The sequence below is a fragment of the Ambystoma mexicanum genome, chromosome 4p, assembly GCF_040938575.1.
Source record: "Ambystoma mexicanum isolate Mex_15411 chromosome 4p, UKY_AmexF1_1, whole genome shotgun sequence".
NCBI lineage: Eukaryota > Metazoa > Chordata > Amphibia > Caudata > Ambystomatidae > Ambystoma > Ambystoma mexicanum.
The window spans coordinates 106,815,804-106,836,959 of NC_090927.1; the positions used below are offsets into that span (position 1 = coordinate 106,815,804).

At 47.5% G+C, this 21,156-nt stretch overlaps 1 protein-coding gene across 3 annotated transcripts in view; it reads left to right on the forward strand.

The window, feature by feature from the left end:
* GTF3C2 (general transcription factor IIIC subunit 2) overlaps positions 1-21,156 on the forward strand; it is a 1,345,710-nt gene that overhangs the window by 705,516 nt on the left and 619,038 nt on the right. For all 3 annotated transcript variants that reach the window (XM_069605483.1, XM_069605484.1, XM_069605482.1), the window contains one exon: positions 10,752-10,783. In XM_069605483.1, coding sequence (XP_069461584.1) covers positions 10,752-10,783 — 32 coding nt within the window. The remainder of the gene's footprint in view (positions 1-10,751; positions 10,784-21,156) is intronic.

Consider the following 21,156-nt stretch of genomic DNA (forward strand, 5'->3'; position numbering starts at 1 on the left):
AGAGCGGATGAGTACGAAGAGCGGATGAGTACGAAGAGCGGATGAGTACGAAGAGCGGATGAGTACGAAGAGCGGATGAGTACGAAGAGCGGATGAGTCTGGAAAATGGATGAGTCTGGAAAATGGATGAGTCTGGAAAATGGATGAGTCTGGAAAATGGATGAGTCTGGAAAATGGATGAGTCTATGAAAACGGATGAATGTATAGAGCAGAAGAGTGTGTAGAGCTGATGAGTGTGGACAAGTGTAGAGGATTAATGCGGTTGGCCGATGAGTGCGGTTGGCCGATGAGTGCGGGGGGCGGATGAGTCCGGAAAGCGGATGAGTCCGGAAAGCGGATGAGTCCGGAAAGCGGATGAGTGTAGAGGAGCGGATGAGTGTAGAGGAGCGGATGAGTGTAGAGGAGCGGATGAGTGTGGAGGAGCGGATGAGTGTGGAGGAGCGGATGAGTGTGGAGGAGCGGTTGAGTGTGGAGGAGCGGATGAGTGTGGAGAGCAGATGAGTGTGGAATGCGGATGAGCGTGGAGAGCATAGAGGACTAATGTGGTTGGCGGATGAGTGTGGAGGGCAGATGAGTGTGAAGGGCGGATGAGTGCGGAGAACGGACGAGTATGGAGATCGAATGAATGGTGAGGGCGGATGAATCTAGAGAGCGGTTGAATATGGAGAGCGGTTGAGTGTAGAGAGCTGAGGGGCGTGGAGAAAGGAGGAGCGATGAGAACGAAAAAGAGCGGAGAACGGAGGAACCTGCAGAGCAGAGGAGAGTGCAAAGTGGAGGAACGTGCAGAGCAGCCGAAGTGTGGAGAGCGTCTGAGTGTGGAGAGCGGCTGAGTGTGGACGAATGTAGAGGATTAATGCGGTTGGCGGCTGAGTGTGGAGGGCCCATGAATGTGTAGGGCCGATAAGTATGAAGAGCGGATGAGTGTAGAGAGCGGATGAGTGTAGAGAGCGGATGAGTGTAGAGAGCGGATGAGTGTAGAGAGCGGATGAGTGTAGAGAGCGGATGAGTGTAGAGAGCGGATGAGTGTAGAGAGCGGATGAGTGTAGAGAGCGGATGAGTGTAGAGAGCGGATGAGTGTAGAGCGGATGAGTGTAGAGAGCGGATGAGTGTAGAGCGGATGAGTGTAGAGAGCGGATGAGTGTGAAGAGCGGATGAGTCCGGAAAACGAATAAGTGTGTAGAGCGGACGAGTGTGTAGAGCGGACGAGTGTGTAGAGCGGACGAGGGTGTAGAGCGGATGAGGGTGTAGAGCGGACGAGTGTGGACGAGTGTAGAGGATTAGTGCGGTTGGCGGACGAGTGTGGAGGACCGATGAGTGTGGAGGGCCGATGAGTGTAGAAGGCCGATGACTGTGGAAGGCTGATGAGTATGGAGAACAGGTGAGTATAGAGAGCGGATGGGTGCGAAGAGCGGATGAATCTGGAAAACGGAGGAGTGTGGAGAGCGGAGGAGTGGTGTGGAGAGCGGAGGAGTGGTGTGGAGAGCGGAGGAGTGGTGTGGAGAGCGGAGGAGGAGTGTGGAGAGCAGAGGAGGAGTGTGGAGAGCGGATGAGGGTGGAGGAGCGCCGAATGTGGAGGAGCGGCCGAATGTGGAGGAGCGGCTGAGTATGTGACTGAATATGTGAAGCGGATGAGTATGTGATGCGGACGAGTGAGCGGTACAGATCAGTAGGTGAAGCAGACGAGTGTGTGGTGCGGACGAATATGTGGAATAGATGAATGTATGAAGCGGATAAATACATAGAACTGGGGAGCTCCATGTACTGACGAGTAGTATGGTCAGGGTGGACCGGATGAGTATTATGGACCACATGAATGGGTAGTCCAGACGAACGAGTAGATTGGACGAGTGTGTAGACCGGACGAGTGTGTAGACCGGACGAGTGTGTAGACCGGACGAGTGTGTAGACCGGACGAGTGTGTAGACCGGACGAGTGTGTAGATTGGACATATGAGTGGAGCAGACTTATGTTTGGAGCGGGCGTGTGTTTGGAGCAGACGAGTGTGTGGAACGGACGTGTGTACGCAGACCGGACGATTGTACAAAGAGCAGATGAGTATAAACGGAGCAGATGAGTGTAAGTGGAGTAGATGAGTATATATGCAGCAAATTATTGTATATGGAGCAGTTGAGTGTGAGAAGCGGATGAGTACAGAGCAGATGAGTGGCAGATGAGTGTTTGGTGCCGATGAACACATAGAACGAACAAGTGTACGAAGCAGATGGGTATGTAGAGCAGATGAGTACGATGAACGGACAAGTACGCAGTGCGGAAGAATATTGCATAAAGCGGATGAGTGTGTAGACCTGATGAGTGGGTAGATCAGATGAATGTACTGAGCGGATAAGCGTACAGTGGGGATGTGTATACAGAGCAGACGAATATACAGAGCAGATGAGTGAGTCGAATACATGCGCAGGGTAAACTGGAGTACTTGCGCGAGAAGGGCAGGAGTCCAAGTGTATGGAATACTTGGGAACACACGTGGAGCACACTAGAGAATGAAGGATTGACTAGAACATGCATGGTGAACGAGAACGCGTGAGTGGGTAGCGCAATCATGAACGCCTGAAATGACCAAAATGCTCAGAACGAACCTGACCGCTCAGAATTGCACGACGTTCGTACTATGCCTTGGAATGCATAGAACCTTTGAAAGAGCATACCTCATATCTCACCCCACGCTTACTCTCTCCTTACACCACCACTCAACTAGAACACAGTGATACTATGACACCATTCGGTATAACTGTTCTCATATCAACATCTGCCGCTCACTACCCATCATCTCACACCCCCAGCCAGGCGTTCTCCTCAGGCCTAACGCTGCCACTCTCGGTCTGGATAATGCCGGCCTGATCGAACACATACTCCTGATCTCTCAGCCACCACACCTACCGCTAAGAAGCAGCTACCACAGGAACTCAACACCAGCTGCACACATACCTGGTGCGCACATGCGTTTTTGGACTCTCGCTAATCCCTCTACTGACCAGAACTTCGGTTCCCAAGGGCGTTCAACCTACCAGCGCCTTCAGACCATACCAATGGTATATAAGGCGCTATATAAGTGCAAAATAACATAACATAACATATTCACCAGATCATGCAGGTTCTATGTTCCAATATGTGTACAAAGTCACATTGAGCTGATTTTGTAGCCTTTTTCCAATGGAGGATGAACTCTGCGTTTCTGTTGTTGTAAATTTGTTATATATTGTTCCTTGATGTATAGTTCTCTTGGGTTGTATGGGCATTGATGGCTGGCTATTTTATTTTTTGGGGTGATGCACTGTGGATAGTAATTGTTTTAGGCTTCATGTAAACTGCATGCACTTTGGAGAGGGAGAGAGAGCTGTTGACAACTGGTGACTGTTTTAAGCTATATGGTGATCTGATAACTCACGGTCATTGGAACAAACTGGTGACTGTTAAGTGCCCTCTGAGCTGTTTGAAGAATCCGGTGACTGCTTTAAGAGCTGGGGCGAGCTTATGAGGGTTTTGGGTGTCCACAGAGCTGGCCACAAGATTAGGGGTTAGGTTATATCTAGGTGACTGAAGATGTCACACAGCTGTTTTGTGCGAATTGGGAGAGAGCTGGTGACTGTTTTATATATCCCAACAAGCATGTGAATGTTTAAAGAATTGGTGGAGCGTATTACTGTTGTAGGGGGAGGTTTTACATTATTAGTTGTGCATGATCCACTGTGTTCGGGTGTGTTCGGGAGGAAGAAGGTGTTGGCTGTAGAGTATGTATTGGGGGCGTGGGAGAAACTATTCTGGTAGTTGGGGAAGGCTGGGCCATTTCAGAACCCTCTGTTGTGTGAGGCTGTTATGTTCTGGTTCATGAGACTGCCGCTGTTTTGGGAGGGTTAATCGATTGAGTCCTTGTGAGATGCTGTTCTGGTTTATAGAGCTGCCGCTACAGTGATGATATCTGAAATGCCCCTCCTCCGAGAAAGGTTTCTCTTCGGCGTGCTGCCAGGCACCATTTCATGCCTTCTGCCTCCTCATAATAGAGCACAAATGACCGTCCTGCTAGTGCCTTGATATTCGCCCTTTGAAATGACCTCTCTACTGCCTGCTCGCACAGATCAAAACAAGTCGTAAACAATATTTCTGACCTTTTTTAAAAAAAGTCAGATGTACATTTTTTCGTGGATGTTTATAGAATCATTTATGACTTGGTTCATACATTTTTTGTATTGTGATTGCAATAGAATGTAGGCGTGGTACAGATAGAAAATGATTTTCCTTTAGAATTATTTCACATTATTCTAATGCATACTGCGCTCTAGTAGGCACTCACAAATTGACAGAGCACTATGTTACAATTGCCTAGATGCAAAGGTAGTTTTTGTGGCAAAAATGCATGGATTGAGGAGACACAGAAAATACTGAGTATCTTGTGTTCAGTGGACCGCTCCCTTTTTTATTTTAATATTTTGACAACTGTATTATGGGCAGTAACAAGAGACAAATTTATCTCTCCATACATCAAAATAACTGGGAGCCCAGAGGCATTTCACACTATGTCCCTCTGCCCTTGTCTGGGAAGTAAGACTGTGGAAACCCGCTTCTTGCAGAAAATGCAGCATTTCCCGGAGCTTCCCAGTCCCCATCAAGGCTGGTAAATGTGACCTGTCTTGTACATGTATCCAGTGGAGAATTCATAACCAGGTTAGATCACGTATGCACCTGAAAAGAGCTCAAACCCCATGTTCCTTAGCCTGTCCAAGATGCAGGAATCCCTGCACGATTCTTGCCCGAGGGGCAAATCCTGATCTGGATTACAAACTGAACTCTAAAGCAAAACCTTTGGCAGAGGCAGGAATTAGGCATTCGAGTTGGGCAAGCAATGTCAGGCCCTGTAACATTCAGTTACACACACGAGAAAGAGGTTCCACACAAACCTGCTAGGAGTAGTGCTATCTCGAGACTGAGAGGAAGCGGCCATGCCACTTGTGTTTTGACCTTAACATGGTGGGCCTAGGTAGGATCAATCTAAACTATTAGTAAACTTCTCCCTCACCTGGATTTAAGGAGGGGGTTGGCACAAGGGGCCAGGGAAACCAAAGAAGGAATAGAGCAACACGTTAGACCTGTAATTGCCACTGTTATCTTACTTACACACACTACAAAAATACAGAAATCCACAAGCTTTGTGGACGAGAGTATGGGATTCCTAAGAACAGGTGTTACTGAGAGGTAGAGAGGAGCTGGAGATAGAGATTGGAAGAGAGAGAGAGAGAGAGAGAGCACAGTATGTGGGGGGGCAAGGGGAAGAGGTTGTAGAAGGTAGAACAGGAGGTGGAACGGTGAGAGGGAGAGCAGGAGCTGTTGGAGGTACAAGAGATAGTGGAGGAGGAGGGGACGATCTGGAGAGTAAGAGCTAGGAGGGTCATCTGGCAGAAGAATAAGGATTAGGAGGGAGTCCTTTCCAAGCGATCAGAGGGATCCACTTCCCACTTGGAACGCACAGGATGAGCATGAGGCCCATTAGGACATGGGGACACCCCTGCAACTCACTCTCTCCTTGTGTGGTATAATGGAAACACTTTTACCGGGTCACACCACAGGCTTTTTGCTTCAACGTTTTGTAAAAGCTGCCATTTTTAGGCAACCAGATTACTGGTTATCCTGACAACTGCCACAGAATACTAGAAAGTTTGTTAAAGCAAGTCAGGGGCACTCTATCATCAGTGTTGCTGAGCAAGTCTGGGACCTATATACCTTATATTAGCAACACCTTAAAAGAAACTCTAGGGTTCAGACTAAGTCGGCAGTGAGCAGGCCATCAGCATGAGTCCGTGGTTCCAAGACCCTTCCACAAATAGAAAACCACAACCTTCGTAGCATGAGTCGCTGTGTTCTGTGGACACACCTTTGTGACATATTGTATACTTATTTTAGAATAGCCTGAAATGCTTAACCCAGACGACTCACTACCTGGAGCATCTTTTGAATTCCAAGACAAATTGCCCCTTAAAATGGTTCTGGGACAGTGCTACTTTATTGGAGTCCAATAAAAATATATGACTTAATCACATTTCTAATTTGATTGGGTTAAACTATCCACAATTGTGTAAAATGATCAGCCTTATATGCTTGTGGGGATTTTCAGCACATGCGCAACTGCAACATTACTATATTCTGAGTCTTTTAGAATGTACCCAAAAGCAGAACGTGTCAATACAATTTTTATTATATTTGAGGCAAAAGGAAACATTGCTTGAATCTCATTTTAAGTTAGGTTTGTGCACCCTATGTATACTACTAGCTACTTGTTCTCCAGGAATAGCACTTGCTCGCTGGGTGATATCCTACACTTTAGCTCATTCTTTTGAACTCAATCCCCTGAGCGTCCGGTGCAGGTACCTCTTCCAACCCAATCTGCCTTGCCGTAGTAATGGTTGAACTTCCGCATGAAGATGTTGGAAATCATTTCCAAGGCGCCGGCGGGTCTGGCCTCCGTGTCTGTGACGCAGGTGACGGCGCGTGTGAGTCTCCGGCTATGGTGCAGCAGGGTCCCACAGCATCTATTGTGACCGGCAGGGTACTCTCTGAGGAACACTCCCGCATGCATAAGGGGTGGAGCCTAGACCAGACAGAGACAGAGGTTTCTCGGCACTGACAGGCCCCCTCCTTTGGGAGCTACGGACTCAGCACAGCTTTATCGACACTGCAGGTCCTTTGGGAATACGTCTCTCTCCATAGAGACGCTGTTAAGTCAAAGATGTACAACATCTATGATGAGGAGGGCGACCAGAGGCCTTTTGGTCTGGGACATAGGGGTTCGAAGGAGGTGAGGGATTTCCTGGAAGAATTCTATGGGGAAGGCGAGGACATGCTGGGTTCGGCAGGGGGCCTGCAGGGTGCCAGCGACCTCAAAGCCTCCCTTGAAATTAACATTTTGCCAGCTCCCATCCAAGTAAAGCCTCAAGCCACCCAGCTTCTCTTTCTTCCCATATTTTGCCTGCAAGCTTGGTGTTTCAATCCACGACGGCTAGCCTGAAGACTTCTACCTTCCTGTCCCTTCCACTGGACAGAGAGAGTAATAGGTTTGATGCCTTGTCCAAGAAGGTGTTTGTGTTGGGCAATCTTGCACTGTGGACTGTGAATGCCTTTTGTGCCATGGCGAAATTCTTCTTTGGCCTTCTTTGGATGGCGGTAGCCAATGTGGCTGATTACCTCCTGGAGGGAGAGATGAGTGACAGTTTCCTGTTCTTGGTCTCTGACGGCAAAGAGGCGGCCCACCAGATGCTGCAGGACTGGACACAAGCACAGTGGTCCGACGCCTTTTGTTGCTGAGGACGTCGGATTTTGTGGCCAACATCTAGACCATGCTGTTGGACATACCTTTTGAAGGGCAGAACGTTTTTTGAACCAAGGCTGACAATGCCTTTCAGACGGTTCAGTCATCTAAGGAGACTGCAAAGTCCTTGGGGCTAACGGTGCAGCAGCCTTTCGCACATCCATTGCCTCGTGCAAGGTTTTGCCCCTTTCCCACCTTTGCCCAGAGGGGCTGTGGTTAGTCTGCCTCTGGACAAGGGCAAGGCAGGCGTATCCTGAGAGGAAGAGGAAGGAGTTGCAGGCTGCTGATCGCCCCGCACCGTGTGGCGCCAAACCTCAGTGACAGGCTTGTCAGTTGTCACCGGTGGGACGTTGGCTTTCCTTGTTCAGCCCGTCGGAGGCTTGAGCCTTACAGGTCATCCGACAGGGATATTTCCTCCCATTCCTTCAGCGTCCCATTGTCCATTCCCCTCTGACCACCCCTTTGTCTCTGGACCCCATCCTCCTGGAGGCGGTCCCTCAGCTTCAGTTGAAAAGCGCACTCAATCTGGTTCTGTGCTAGAAGGGGTGGTGCTCCACCTATTTTCTGGTGCCGAAGAAGGATGGAGGTTTGAGCCCCATTATGGATCTGCAGCTGCTGAACCTGGTCATACGCAAGGACAAGTTAAATATGGTTACTCTAATCCAGATTCTGTAAGCCCTCAATTTGCAGGACTGGTTGCTTTCCCTGGACTTTCAGGGTGACTACTTCCATATGCTGATTCATCAAAAGCAAAGGAAGTACCCAAGATACATGGTGGGTCAACACCATTACCAGTTCAAGGTCCTGCCGTTTGGGCTTTCCTCTGCCACTAGAGTTTTCACCAAGCTGGTGAAAGTGGTAGCAGTTTGCCACCGGATGGAGGGCATTCATGTTATTCCCTACCTCATCCCAGATCGCTCCCACGATCTAGTGTCAATGCATTTACTCTGTACATGCACTCTATTGCACAGCCTAACCTTTTCACTGAACTTCAGTAACTCTCGGGTGTTACCGTCCTAGTCTCTCCAGTTCATCAGGGTAGTATTGGACTTTCCAGCCCCATGACCGAGTGGTGAACATTTTTCGGGTGGTCAATGTCTTCCAATCCCAGCAACAAGTGCCGGCCTCTGCTTTCCTGCATCTTCCGGGCCTCCTGTATCCTAGTGGTACCGGAGGCGAGGCTGCGCATGAGATCGCTTCAGTGGCTTCTCATTTGCCAGTGGTTGCAGTGTCAGGGCCACATGTCACACTTTTTACAAGTCTCAAATCGGGTGGCTCAGGATCTTGCATTGTGACCCGTGCAAGACAACTTGCTAAGAGACACGTTGTTTCGCCAAACCTGGACCCAGATGACAGAAGTCATGGATGCATCTGACTGGCTGGGGCGCTCACCTATCGACCGTAACGGTGAGTGGACTGGTTTCTCCCACGTAGTCTCTGGAACTTACTGGTGCTGAGGGTGATCAGGCTGACCTGGGTCGCTTTACTCCCCTCTGCGAAACGCAAGACTGTGCTGATCCTGACAGACAACACAGTGGCCATGCATTACCCAAACAAACAAGGTGGTGTTGTGTCCTTCTATGCACAGCTCAAAGAAGCAATGCGACTGTGGTTCTGGAATCTGGAGCCAAGGTGTGTCTAATGGTGGCACATCTGGCCGGACAAGAGAGGGAGTAGACAGACTTCGCCCTCCCACGAGTGGGAGCTCTGTCGAGAAGTTTTGGAGATCTCCTCCTTTTGGTGAACTCATCACTTCCGTTGTCAACAGGATGTGTGATTGTTCTGCTCAAGGGAATTTTTGGCATCGGGAAGCACTGGGCACACATTGACGGTCAAGTGGACTTTTGACCTCCTTTATGCATTCCTGCCAATCCCTGTCATTGTGCCTGTTCGGAACTGCAATGATCCTGCTTCGGACTGGGCTCGGCGAACATGGTATCTGGAGTTGCTGGACATGTCAATCTGCCGCACCCTTCCAAGGTAGAGGAACTATTTCATTGGCTGGACCTGGTATGGGCCTTTAAGTTCTACGTCTCTCGTGCTAGAGAGGTTAGGAAGGATGACCAGCTTTTTGCACGTTATACTGGTGCTCGTGCTTGCATGGCTGTGACCAAACAAACCCTGTCCAGGTGGATCATTCTCAGCATCTCGGAATGCTACGATCTGGCTGGTAAGGATGTGCAAGAGGGTCTCAGAGCTCATTCTCCCAGAGGAGTGGATGCCCCCTCTGCCCTGCAGCGGGGAGCCCCTGTCCTACATATTTGCCAGGCAGCAAGTGGGAGTGTCTTGGCACACGTTTCCTAAGCATTACTGCTTGACGCTCTTTGCAGGATGCCCGTTTTCGTAGGGCAGTCCTGCAGAGTCTTCTGGTTTAGGTGGTGGTCTTGCTTCCTCCCTCCTCCAGATTTGTCCTGCTTTTGGATCCATTAGAAGAACAAATTACTTGCCTCTCAGTAATGTGCTTTCTGATGGATGTTCCTCCCACGGATTCCTCATCGCCCTCCCAACCTGCCCCTCTTTGTGGGAAGCTAGTACACCGTAGGTTTTATGATCCCGTCATCCCTGCGCCAACTGATTCGCTAGACGCGGTCCTGCCCTGCCACCCTTAATAACTGTACCCCTCCTCTGTGCACCTCTGTATCCTAATCCCCGCTGTATACTGCTGTTACTCTGAAAAGTGCTCCGTTATGAATCTGTATTGTTGTATAGCTCTGTAAAGCACTCGGTTGCTTCTCAAAGCTAGGCTGTGTCAATAAATACCATAATTGTAATACAAATAGGGAAAAGGGGTGGAACAGAAGTCGCAGGGCACGGCACCGCTATGCATCATGCCCGGCACATGGAGGCTTTTGGCATAGCCAATGTGGAGCCATGATGTGCCCCACTGGCGGCGGAAATGTTTCCAGAGAACAGCTGCTCTGGGATAGGAATATCATAGATGAGGAATCCTTGGGAGGAAAACTCGTCAGAAGGAACATTACAGAGAGTTGAGTAATTTGTTCTTTTCCTTGTTGCATATTCAGTTGGGGGGGCCCAAGTACACTTGTGTTCCAATTTTCCTTTTGTTTTGATGTGCATCTCGATACTCATGATCCATGCCAGGTTTCTGTGGAGTCAGGTGCACGCTGGTCTTAATTTTCTCTGCAAAAATAGAGACGTGGCCAGGACAGCGGCTGCTAGGCATTGGTTTAGCAAGAAGGATACCACTTGTCATACAAGGCTCCAGACATGCTTGGGACATGTCGTCCGCTCAACTGCATCCTCCCCCATGACCATATAGGAAGTTGTAGTACTGTAATACATGTTACATGTCTGTGCAACCACATGAAGTAGAATTAGCGCGTTTAGAAATTCTTGCTGTTTACTGTCCTTGCACATTTTACTGTCCTTGCACATTCAATTAAATATCCATTTCTTCTTTGGTTTCTTTTCTTAGATCCATTCTACTCTAAGTACACCATCTGCAAGGTAGGTTTGTATTACATATTGTTTTCTTTTGGTCATGCAGAAATGTGTAATGTTTATACAAAATGACAAAGTTATCAAAAGTCTGGCAGTTAATATACAAATGCCTCTATAAAGGTTAACCAAGATTTCAGAATGAAAAGGGAACATAAAAAAGACAACACAGTGCACACATTAGACCACAGGTAGATGTATTAGGTAAAGTACACCTTACTGTATCTTAGCATACTGATTAAATGTATGGTTGATATATTTAAGATTGGCATTGTAGGAGAATACGGTGAAATGTTCTTGTGCTCTTGAGAATGAAGCTACCCACAAAGGCAGCTTGAAGTTTGAAATGGTTTCAGTTAACTGTGGAAATAATTATATATTTCCATCTGATCTCTATTTCCAATATCCTGGTATATGTGGTATTTATTCTGTTGGGAAATTATACTTTTAAGCAAATAAAAGGGAATATCTTTTTCTTTAGCCCATAACAAATATACGGACCGTTGCATCAATTTGGCGAACACCCAAAAGTTGAGCCCTTTGTGTGTGATCTTAATGCATACGTTTGTAAAGAGTATTCATACATGATTTTTTAGTTCTAAGAATAGTCATGAGCTGTGTGCCTCCCAAAAGCAAACTGTCCTCAAGTGGTACAGTTGGAGTCTGTTCAAAAGGAAATGTTGTCCCCCGGTGCTGAGAGCACTAGATATATTATCAGAGTTTCGCAAACAAAGATGGTGTTTGGGCGCAGTGTTTCGAATACACTGCAGTCGATACAATTGGTAGTCATGGCAACCTTCTGGAAATGGCCAGACATAAATGATTTAGTCCATGTAAGCACCATCCCTTAATCGGGAGAATAAGATGGGTATTACTGACCATTTCGAAGTTGCCAGAGTAGTCCAAAAGTACCAACATCCCAATTAGTGTGGGTTGGTGGGGGTAGGGTGGGTGGGTTCAGGTAACGCAGGTAAATCTGTATCTATAGAAGATGTCATTGATACCGTTTCCAAACTGAAACCAACCTCCTGTAAAGGAGATGTCTTGCCAGCCTCCTTACTCAAAGATCATATCCATACTCTTGCTCCATGGATTACCATTTTTGTGAATAGATCCTTTCAGGAATCTTATGTCCCCGAGAACATAAAGGAAGCATGGGTTACACCTCTACTTAAGAAGGAAAACTTGGACCCTGCAGAGGCGGGTAATTATCGTCCAATTACCAATGTTCCCTTTTTGTTGAAAATTTTAGATAAAATCGCGTACTGCCAATACCAAATTTTTGTCGAGGAACATAACATACTGGCGTCACAACAATCTGGGTTTCGCCCTAATCATGGGACTGAGACTGCGCTCTTAGATTTAAAATCTTATATTGCCGGTCTTGTTGACAAAGGTCATACAGCCCTGCTGCTTTTATTAGATCTATCGGCCGCATTCGACTTAGTCGATCACCAGCTCTTGGCCGATAGACTAATCACAATTGGTAAATGTTCTCCAGAAGCTTCAGCTTGGTTTAAATCATTTCTGGGCCCACGAAACATGAGGGTAACAAAGGATAATGCTCTGTAACGCTCACCTGATTCTCGCAGAGGCGCCGGTCTTGACTGGGCGACTACCGTATCTTCAAAGGTGATGTGTAGCACCCGGTTGGCTCTTTGGGCTGGACCTCTGTGCACTGTATGCCTGACGTGTAGAGTAAGATGTCTGCAGATAGAAAATATGGGGTTAATGAACTGGGGTTATTGGGGTGTCCCTATCTCTTTCCTCTTCTCCTCTCCTGTAGACCCCCAAAGGTTAACGCTCTCACCTTAGGTAAGTGAATGCCGAGCTCTCCATCTGCCTCGGGGCAGGGTGCTGTAACCCGTTTCTTCACTGGATAGGTAGCGCAGGCCTCTTGACTTCAGAAGACTGCTGTCCGTCGTTTACTGCACGAACGGTAAGTTTCGAGTCATTCAAATGTCTTTAAAGTCTTTAGTAATGATGTCTCTTGTTTTGCAGGGTTCCGGCGATGGCGGATGACGGGCTGAAGTGAGTTGAAGATGGAGCCCGTGTGATGAATAGAAGCGCCTGGAAGCACGTAAGTAAGCGCTTGTTGCCTGCTTCACTATGCGCTCTAACTGTCTTTTTATTTTGCAGGTACGAGTTCGGAGCGGCTGCAGGGTGCCGGAATACCCACTGGATTAGATGTGGAAAGGAGTAATGGCACGTGAGTATTAAAGTTCCCCAATGTCTTTAAACACACCTTGTTTTGTCTTTCAGATGCGGGATGCAGCGCCGAAGGCCTCCGGAGCGTGCAAAGAGTTAGTAAACTTTTGTCTTTCAGATGCCGGAATGCAGTGTGAAGACCTCCGGAGCGCACGAAGAGTAGGTAAGCCTTTGCCTTTCAGATGCCGGAATGCTAACCTGTTCTTTCTTGTCTTTATAGGTGTTGCTGAAGACTGGATTCAGGATGGTAAGCCTTTGCCTTTCAGATGCCGGAATGCTAACCTGTTCTTTCTTGTCTTTATAGGTGTTGCTGAAGTCTGGATTCAGGATGGTAAGCCTTTTTCCTTAGGCCCAGGACCGGATGCAGAAGACACGATGAGCGTTCTGCTGCAGAGGTTGCAGAATAACGCAAAGCAAGATTCATCCACCGGGTGTGGTTTAAATAGCCTCCTGTAGTGCTTAGGTGTCTCCTTCCACAGCCACGCCTAAGTAAGAAAAGAGTTCCTGGTAAGAAAAGAGTTCCTGCCTTCCAGAAGAGTTCCAGTGTTCTGAATCTAGGGAGTGGCTCCAGACCCACCCAACAGGAAAAGTAGTTCCAAACAGAAGAGGATCAGAGGCTCAACTGGCAGGCAAGTAAGCAGCATGGTCTGCTGAAGGTAAGTCCACCCAAGCATTATGAGCCCGGCGCTTCCAGCGCTGGGACTGGGCATATTTATGAGCCTGGTGCCACTGGCGCCAGGACTGGGTCCAAAAGGTCCCAATTGGGACTGGTTGGCACTCGGAACCTGGGTTATGGATCTGCTTCCAAGGGAGTTGGGAAAACCCTGACCTTTTGGAAGCAGAGATCATGACATGCTCATTCTATAGCATCCCTATTGTTATGTGGCGTCCCACAGGGCTCATGTCTTTCCCCCTTACTTTTTAATATTTACTCACGTCTCCTCTGTGCTCTTTTGTCAACCATGGGCATTTATTTTGCCAACTATGCCAATAACACGCAGATTGTTGTCCAACTTACTGGTGAGTACTTAAAAGATGCAGAACATATTAATGCTATCTTTGCTGAAATCCAGAAGTGGATGGCATTTAACTCATTAGCCCTTAACAACGCTAAGACTGAGCTGTTGATCTTAGGCACCCAGCAGAGATTAAAGAAACTTGATACAAAGTATGACAACTTCCTGATAGGCCAACACGTCATTGCTGTTTCTAAATCTGTAAAAACTCTAGGGGTCTTTTTTGACCCTCAGTTATCCTTCACCCGTCAGGTCAATTACCTTAAATCTTCCTGCTACTATTATAATCCAGCTCTTATGGCAGATTCGTCCGTTTCTGTCTAAAGAAAATTTTGCCTTGATCGCAGCTGCCATTGTAAACTGCAAGCTGGACTATTGTAATAGTCTGATGATTGGTACTTCGCAGGCCAACGTGAAAACCATGCAGATTATTCAAAAAAGTGCAGTTCGGGCTGTAATGGGCCTTAAGCGTAATATGCACATTTCTGATGCTAGGCGTAGCCTGCATTGGCTGCCAGTTAAACAGCGCCTAGATCATAAAGGTTTATCCATAGTCTTTAAATGTCTGTTCGGTCAAGCACCATCTTATTTTACAGCTAGGCTCAGAAAGAAGCAAGTTACCCGTTCTTTGCGCTCTAACAGTAACATCATCTTGGCTCAACCACCATTTGCCCTGAAAAGATTTGGCGGTGTTAGTTTTGATTCTTGGGCTCCGGCTCTATGGAATTCACTCCCTAGCTATTTTGCTAACAGCTACTCCGTGGTTACCTTTAAGAAGCAACTAAAGACCTTCTTGTTTGATAAAGGTTAGGACACTCTTAACTTTTCCGACCCTGCACTCTGATATCTGGTTTTCCTTCTGTCATTTCTCTTCATCATGATTGGCCTGTGTGATGACGGGCCTCCCTTGGTCACTGTCTTTTTTGTGCTCCTTGTTTGTCATTGTTGTCTGCTCTCTCTCTCTTCTGTGAGCGCCCTGAGGCCTTTGGGTTAGTGGCGCAATATAAGAACCTAGATAGATAGAACGTGGGTCGTGGAGGTAGGGTGGGTGGGTTCAGTTAGCGTGGGTTGGGGGTAGAGATAGTTAGTTGGGGGGCAGGGTATAGGGAGTGTTGGTTTGGTGGTGGTAGAGAGGGCTTAGAGAGAGTGGGGGTCGGTTGGGTTGGTAGAGAGATTAAGGGTGGGTGGTGGTAGAAAGGGTGAATGTGGGTGGGGTTGAGAGAGTGGGGTGGGTGGTGGTAGAGAATTTGGGGTTAAAGTGAGCGGGTAGAAGTAGTTTTGGGATAGAGCGGTCACAGTGGGTAGTGTGAGGAGCCAGGAATGAAACACGGTCACAAGTTAGACATTGGCTAATGACTTTTATTTAAAAGAAATAGGGGTTTGAAAAATTCCTTGCTATCCCTAATCTAAAAGGAATTTCTCTACCTCAACAAAAAGCAAAGGGTTCTGTCAATGTCAAGATGTCCAACTAAAATGAAGTCCTGTGGCCTTAATCCTATTCTGACCCTCACACTCTAAAAGAACTCTAAGAAGAAAAGGAAGGAAATTACCCATTACACCTTAAAGTGTTCAAAAATGGTCAAATGTTCAACATAAGAGTTCAAAATCCAACACAGGTTTTTCCTCCCTTTCCTAGGTTCTTTCCCTTTAACATCCGGTTTCGAAGTGGTTTCAAATCGCCCCATGTTTCCAAGAGACCTTACTCTCTCCTCTTAAAGTGTTCACGGATCTTGAGGATCTTGCTCTATCCCCCACGGTTTCTCTCTACTTCTAGTTTCAAAGGCAACGTTCTCCCCAGGGACCTTTTCTTCTCTTTATACACTTATTTTCACAATGTTACAGTTTTGCTTTAACTTCTTCTGTTAATACGTCATAGCTCAAGGTCTCCAAGACATGATTTTCCCTTGAGCCAAATCATTATTGTTCATAGTTTATACAAGACACATTTATCTTCACTTGGTATCCTGCCAGGACTTTTATATCTAAAACATTCAACGCTTGGTAGTCTCAGGGGGAAATGACTCCCTTCCTAGATGTTTGACAGGCTAGGGTCACTAACCTGTCCAACACTGTCACTTGTCTTGACAAATGTTCCCAAGGCCAAATGGGATATTTTCTTCCTTTGGCCTCTCACAAGCTTGTCTTCCCATTCATGTATATTTCTTTCCTTTCATTCGACTTTTAAGTTACGGCATCAGTGCGCCGACTAGCTGGCAACTTGTTCACTGTCCCTGGGTTTACCGGAAGCCTTTGGCGTCTCCTCTTCTATGTCTCCTTTGTAGAATTGGCTCGGTGTGCGCATGGCTAAGCGCAGTCTTGCCACTGTGCCGCTCCACTATATGCACGGTTCCCACAGCGTGTCCCTTGCTCGCAGCACACTGCCGGCATCTCCTCATGCCTTGGTGAGGTCCGGTTTGCCCCTCTGCTGTCTGCCGCAGCGTGTCTTCCCCCAGCATGGCGTTCAGCATGCGTTACTGACTGGCAGACAGACCTGCATCTACTGCTCGCACCGTGCCTGCTGCTTCTCCCTGTCCTTGTCTCTGTAGACTTTAAGTGGGCCTCGTCCCTGCAGGGTAAGGAAAGAAACTCTTCTGCCAGTCTGACGAACTGAGTAGACTGGGAGCCCCAGCTTTCCTGATCAGCTGGCTGGCTACCTCTTACTCTGCTGGACCAGTCTTTCTTGGAGACCGTGCAGGTTCAGCACTGTGAGCTCCAGTTCTCCTGGTCAGCTGGGCTGCTCCTTCTCCTTCTGCTTGGTCAGTCTCTCCTTGCCATTGTCAGGAATTCCACTGCCTCCAAGTAAGCATCCCCGTCTTCCTTCCCTCTTCTGGCTTCTCTGGACTGGCATCACTCCTTCCACATGGTTTGCCTAGGGAGGGCTCCTCTCACACTTTGAGTCTTTCCCTGCTTTTATATTGGCTCTTGCCAGTAGGATTTGGGTAACGACTAGACCACTGATAGTGGTTCTCATTAGGAGCGATCATTGTTGCTCCTCGCCTCTTTCTCGTCTCAGTTGTTGGAAAGAGACTAGACTGTTGACCATGGTTCCCATTAGGAGCGATCATCATTCCTCCATTCCTCTCCCTCGTCACAGTACTGAGAAAGTGATCTTCATTGAGGTGACTTATTCTTCCTCGTCACAGTACTTTTTACGGGAATGGTAAGAGGGATACAATTTGAGTATTAGGGGAGGGATTGTTCTTGGGCTTAAAGGACTGTTGTTTAAGGCCTTTTGACTGGCGGGAATACCGCGTTCCATCTAGCGAGTCCACTTTACACACACTAGGATTGCCTCCCTCCACATGGTCCTCCCTTCGGTAACCACCCCCAGGGTCAGGATCAGGTAGCGGCTGCCCTTTCCGACCATATGGTGAGCGACCCTTCCCGGGCAAATAGTGGTGACATTGATAGATTCGTCAGTCAGTGGATTTAAGGGGGTTTGTGGTTGTAGGGGTGGACTTCCAAACTACTTACCCAAAATAGGCCCATCTCTTAAGAAGCAAGTGCACGTTTGTCCGTAAAGCAAGTTTATGGTATACAAATGGCTGGGAAGGGTTAGAGGAGGCGGTTCGTGTCAGAACTAACCCGATTCTTCCCAAACCACACAAAGGTTAAACATTATATTAATTTTGCAACATATTGCACACACACACGAGAAATCGCACACACACTCCCCCCTTCTCTCTCTCTCTCTCCTTCCCTCTCTTTCCCTCCCTCTTTACCTTCCTCCCTCTCTTTCCCTCCCTCTCTTTCCCTTTCTATTACAAAATCATCCCCCAAACATGATTGCTTAGCCCTGTACAAGGAAATCTAATCCCCTCAAGTTTAACACGCTCCCATTGGATACATTCACTTACTTAATCATCATCTCTTTTCAATACACATTTGCATGAACTCATAACAGTGCACCCCTTTTCAGAATCTTTCCGTAGTGACATTGTTGCCTAGTTACATATTCCCATTAAACAAACCTAATCTTTTAAAAGTTCCATCTGATCGGGGACCTCTAACCCTGGTCATGATGCACATGGCTTTACAAGGACACTTCAACAATATGGGGAGGGAGAGAAACAAACAAGTTCCCTTTGTACCGATGATAGCCATCTTATACACCCAGACTTACTGGCGTCCCTGCGATCTCCCATTTAATGCTAATCTACAAAGTCTACCATTTCAGCATGCATGGCCTCTGGCCACATCTTGGTCATTCCTGAGAACCTGATTGTAACCCATATATCATTTGTCATTTTTGCCCTTTAGCACCCCTTGCACCTGGTTTATTACCTGGACATATGTCTGCCCTGCCAGGTGGCTCGATATCCCTTATCACTGAATAACTAACTCCCATGTACTCAGGAAGATTACATCTCCTCTTCACAATATCACCACGTTGTAAGCTCTGGCCTGGCTGCAACTGAGCATTTGATGTTCTCGCAGCTGCCCAAATGCAGTTAACCACCTTCCCCCATTCTTCGTACTCGATCAACCAGCTTCCCAGGTCGCACAGATATTCTTGCCACCCCAGGTTTCTGCGGCCTACACAAACCCCAACTATGAGGGACCTAAGGTATACAGATTTGTGAATTCACCTTGTATACCTTGTTCGCCAAGTGTCCCAAACACATTTCCCTGAGAACCCCTGCATATATGTATGCTCAAGACTACTGCATCCCCTCCGTGGCTTCTCCATCTGTGATTCTCCTGTCTGGCGTGTACATATGAAGCTCCTTTCTTCCCATCTTTAGGCGCTATGTTGCACGCCACACGACTACATTGTGTTCACGTTGTATCGGCAAATTTGTCATTATATTGCTATGTGCGTGCAAATATAAAATGTATCAACTATACACAAAATAACACTAATAGTAACTCATTTCATTCTCATTAAATGCACTAGATACATGCTAACTCGCAACATTACGCTAACATCGCGTCTACCCCCGTCACCAATATGGCACACCCAATACAAACCCTTCTTTCAAATGGATTGTGTCTTCTCACATATTCCTCATCTTTGATTTTCGATATCTAGATTCAGCTGCTTCGTAAAACTGTTGGCAGAGGGCAATGTGCGTCAATGCAGTGGACTCAATGTCCCTCGAGGGTGATGTCATCAATGTTATATATATAGCACACGCAGCGCCCGCTGGCTTCAGTTCTGTTTTTCCGAGAAAGCGCTCGCTTTGAGAAACTACAGCGCGCTTCTTTTGTTCTATTCGCAATGTCTTCTTCCTCGACACCTACTACCCCGAAGATCTGATTCAAGAGGTGTCAGGACTACGGCTCCAAGATGTCGATAACTGGCCCACATAGAGTATGTTTTTGGTGTCTCGGGGTGGAGCACAAGACCTCGGCCTGCTCCAAATGCCAGTCAATGACCGGAAAGGCTCTGAAGGAGCAAAAGGGGAAACTGGTGGTAGGTAGAAACCCCCAAAAATCCCTGTCGAAGAAATCTTCTTCGAACAAGCCGAGAGGCGACTCTCCTCAAAGGAAGAAGGTTAAAAGATCCAGGTCGAGGAGTGGCTTCCACCACTCCTCATTGTCGTCCAGGAAATCCAAAGAAGAGGTACCACAGGTCGCCTCCTTTGACTTAATCATCAGTCACATCCCCTGAGAGGGTATCTTGTCCCACAAACGCCTCCACTCCTGCCAAATGGGATGCAATTAGGGCAGAAATGCAAAACATATTTGAGGCAAAAACCCTCGATAAGCCATGCTCCTACCGTGCATTCTAAAGCCAGTAAGGAAAGGGCTCGAGACAAATCCTGCATGCCCTCGAGCCCGGGACGATGGCCAGAACCTCATTGAGAGCCGTTGCGGCCTCGACGAGATGAGAAATCATCGAAGGATCCTTTGAGCCGTAAGTCGAAGCTTAAGTCGAGAACGAGGTTGTCTACGCCAGCTGCGCCCTCGACACCAGCCGCGCCATCGATGCTAGCCGTGCCATCTACACCTATGGCACCTTAGACACCATTGAAACCTTTCATTTCAGAAGAATCCAGATTAAAAGATTGTTATGACAACTTTCAAAAAGCCAGTGGGGTAGACGCTTCACCAGAGCTAGAATCTGGTAGACCTAAAGCTGGTGAGCATGCAGATGCATCATACAGACAGTTACTGTCTAAGCTTGTAGACTATTTGGGAAGGAGTGGGCCTACTGTCCACTTCAGGCAAGATGATCTGACGGACATCCTTGATAAGGGTATGCAAATGGATCCCATTCTACATCGCTCTCCAGAAAAGTGTGGTGGCAAATTGGGAAACGCCAGTGTCTAATTCGGCAGTAAACAAAAACCTGACTATAAAATACAGCCTATCTAGTAGTGACCACAACTACTTATCGAAACACCCCACTCCAGAAAGTCTGGCGGTGCAGGCAGCTACTGCAACTTCAAAGCAGGTGGCTTATCCTACCATCCCTCCAGAAAGGAATGACAAGGGAGTAGATGCATGGGTAAGCAAAGTATTTTCTGCAGGGAGCATGGCTCTTAAATCGGCCAAGGTCACATGTGCCTTAGCAAAATTCTCATTCAGTCTATGGTACTGCATTTCTATGGCTGCTGAGCACATTCCAGAGAGGGAAGAAGACCGATTCTTGGCTATTGTTGAAGACAACAAAGAAGCCATGTGCAAGTCTCTTCAATCAGGTCTGGATTCTGCTGACCGTATCAGCAGAGCCATGGCAACAAGCACTGTAATACACAGATTTGCGTGGTTGAGGTCTAGATTTGCGCCGATTGTGCAGTCCAGACTCCTTAACATGTCTTTTGACGGGCCTCACCTTTTTGGCAAAAAAGCTGATGAAAGCCTTGAAGTTGCAGACTTTGAAGATGGCAGTGGACAGCCTTGGAGGGGTAGATCTTTTTGCAGTTGGAATAGCGAGAGGAATGGCTGGTCAAAGAGGCCAAAAAAGATTCCCTCGTGGTGGATGAGGGAGAGGTGCAAAGTCCGCTCAAGCACAGGCATCCTTACCAACAGCCACTGCGTCAGCCGCCTCAAAACCTCTCTGACATCTTCAGTCAGGAAACACCAGTGGGCGGCAGACTATCTCAGCATCTGAAAGAATGGCGAGACATTACTTTGGATGCTTGGGCATTGGAAACCATAACCTGAGGTTACTGCCTTGCCTTCATTCAGAGACCTCTGAACCATCCACCG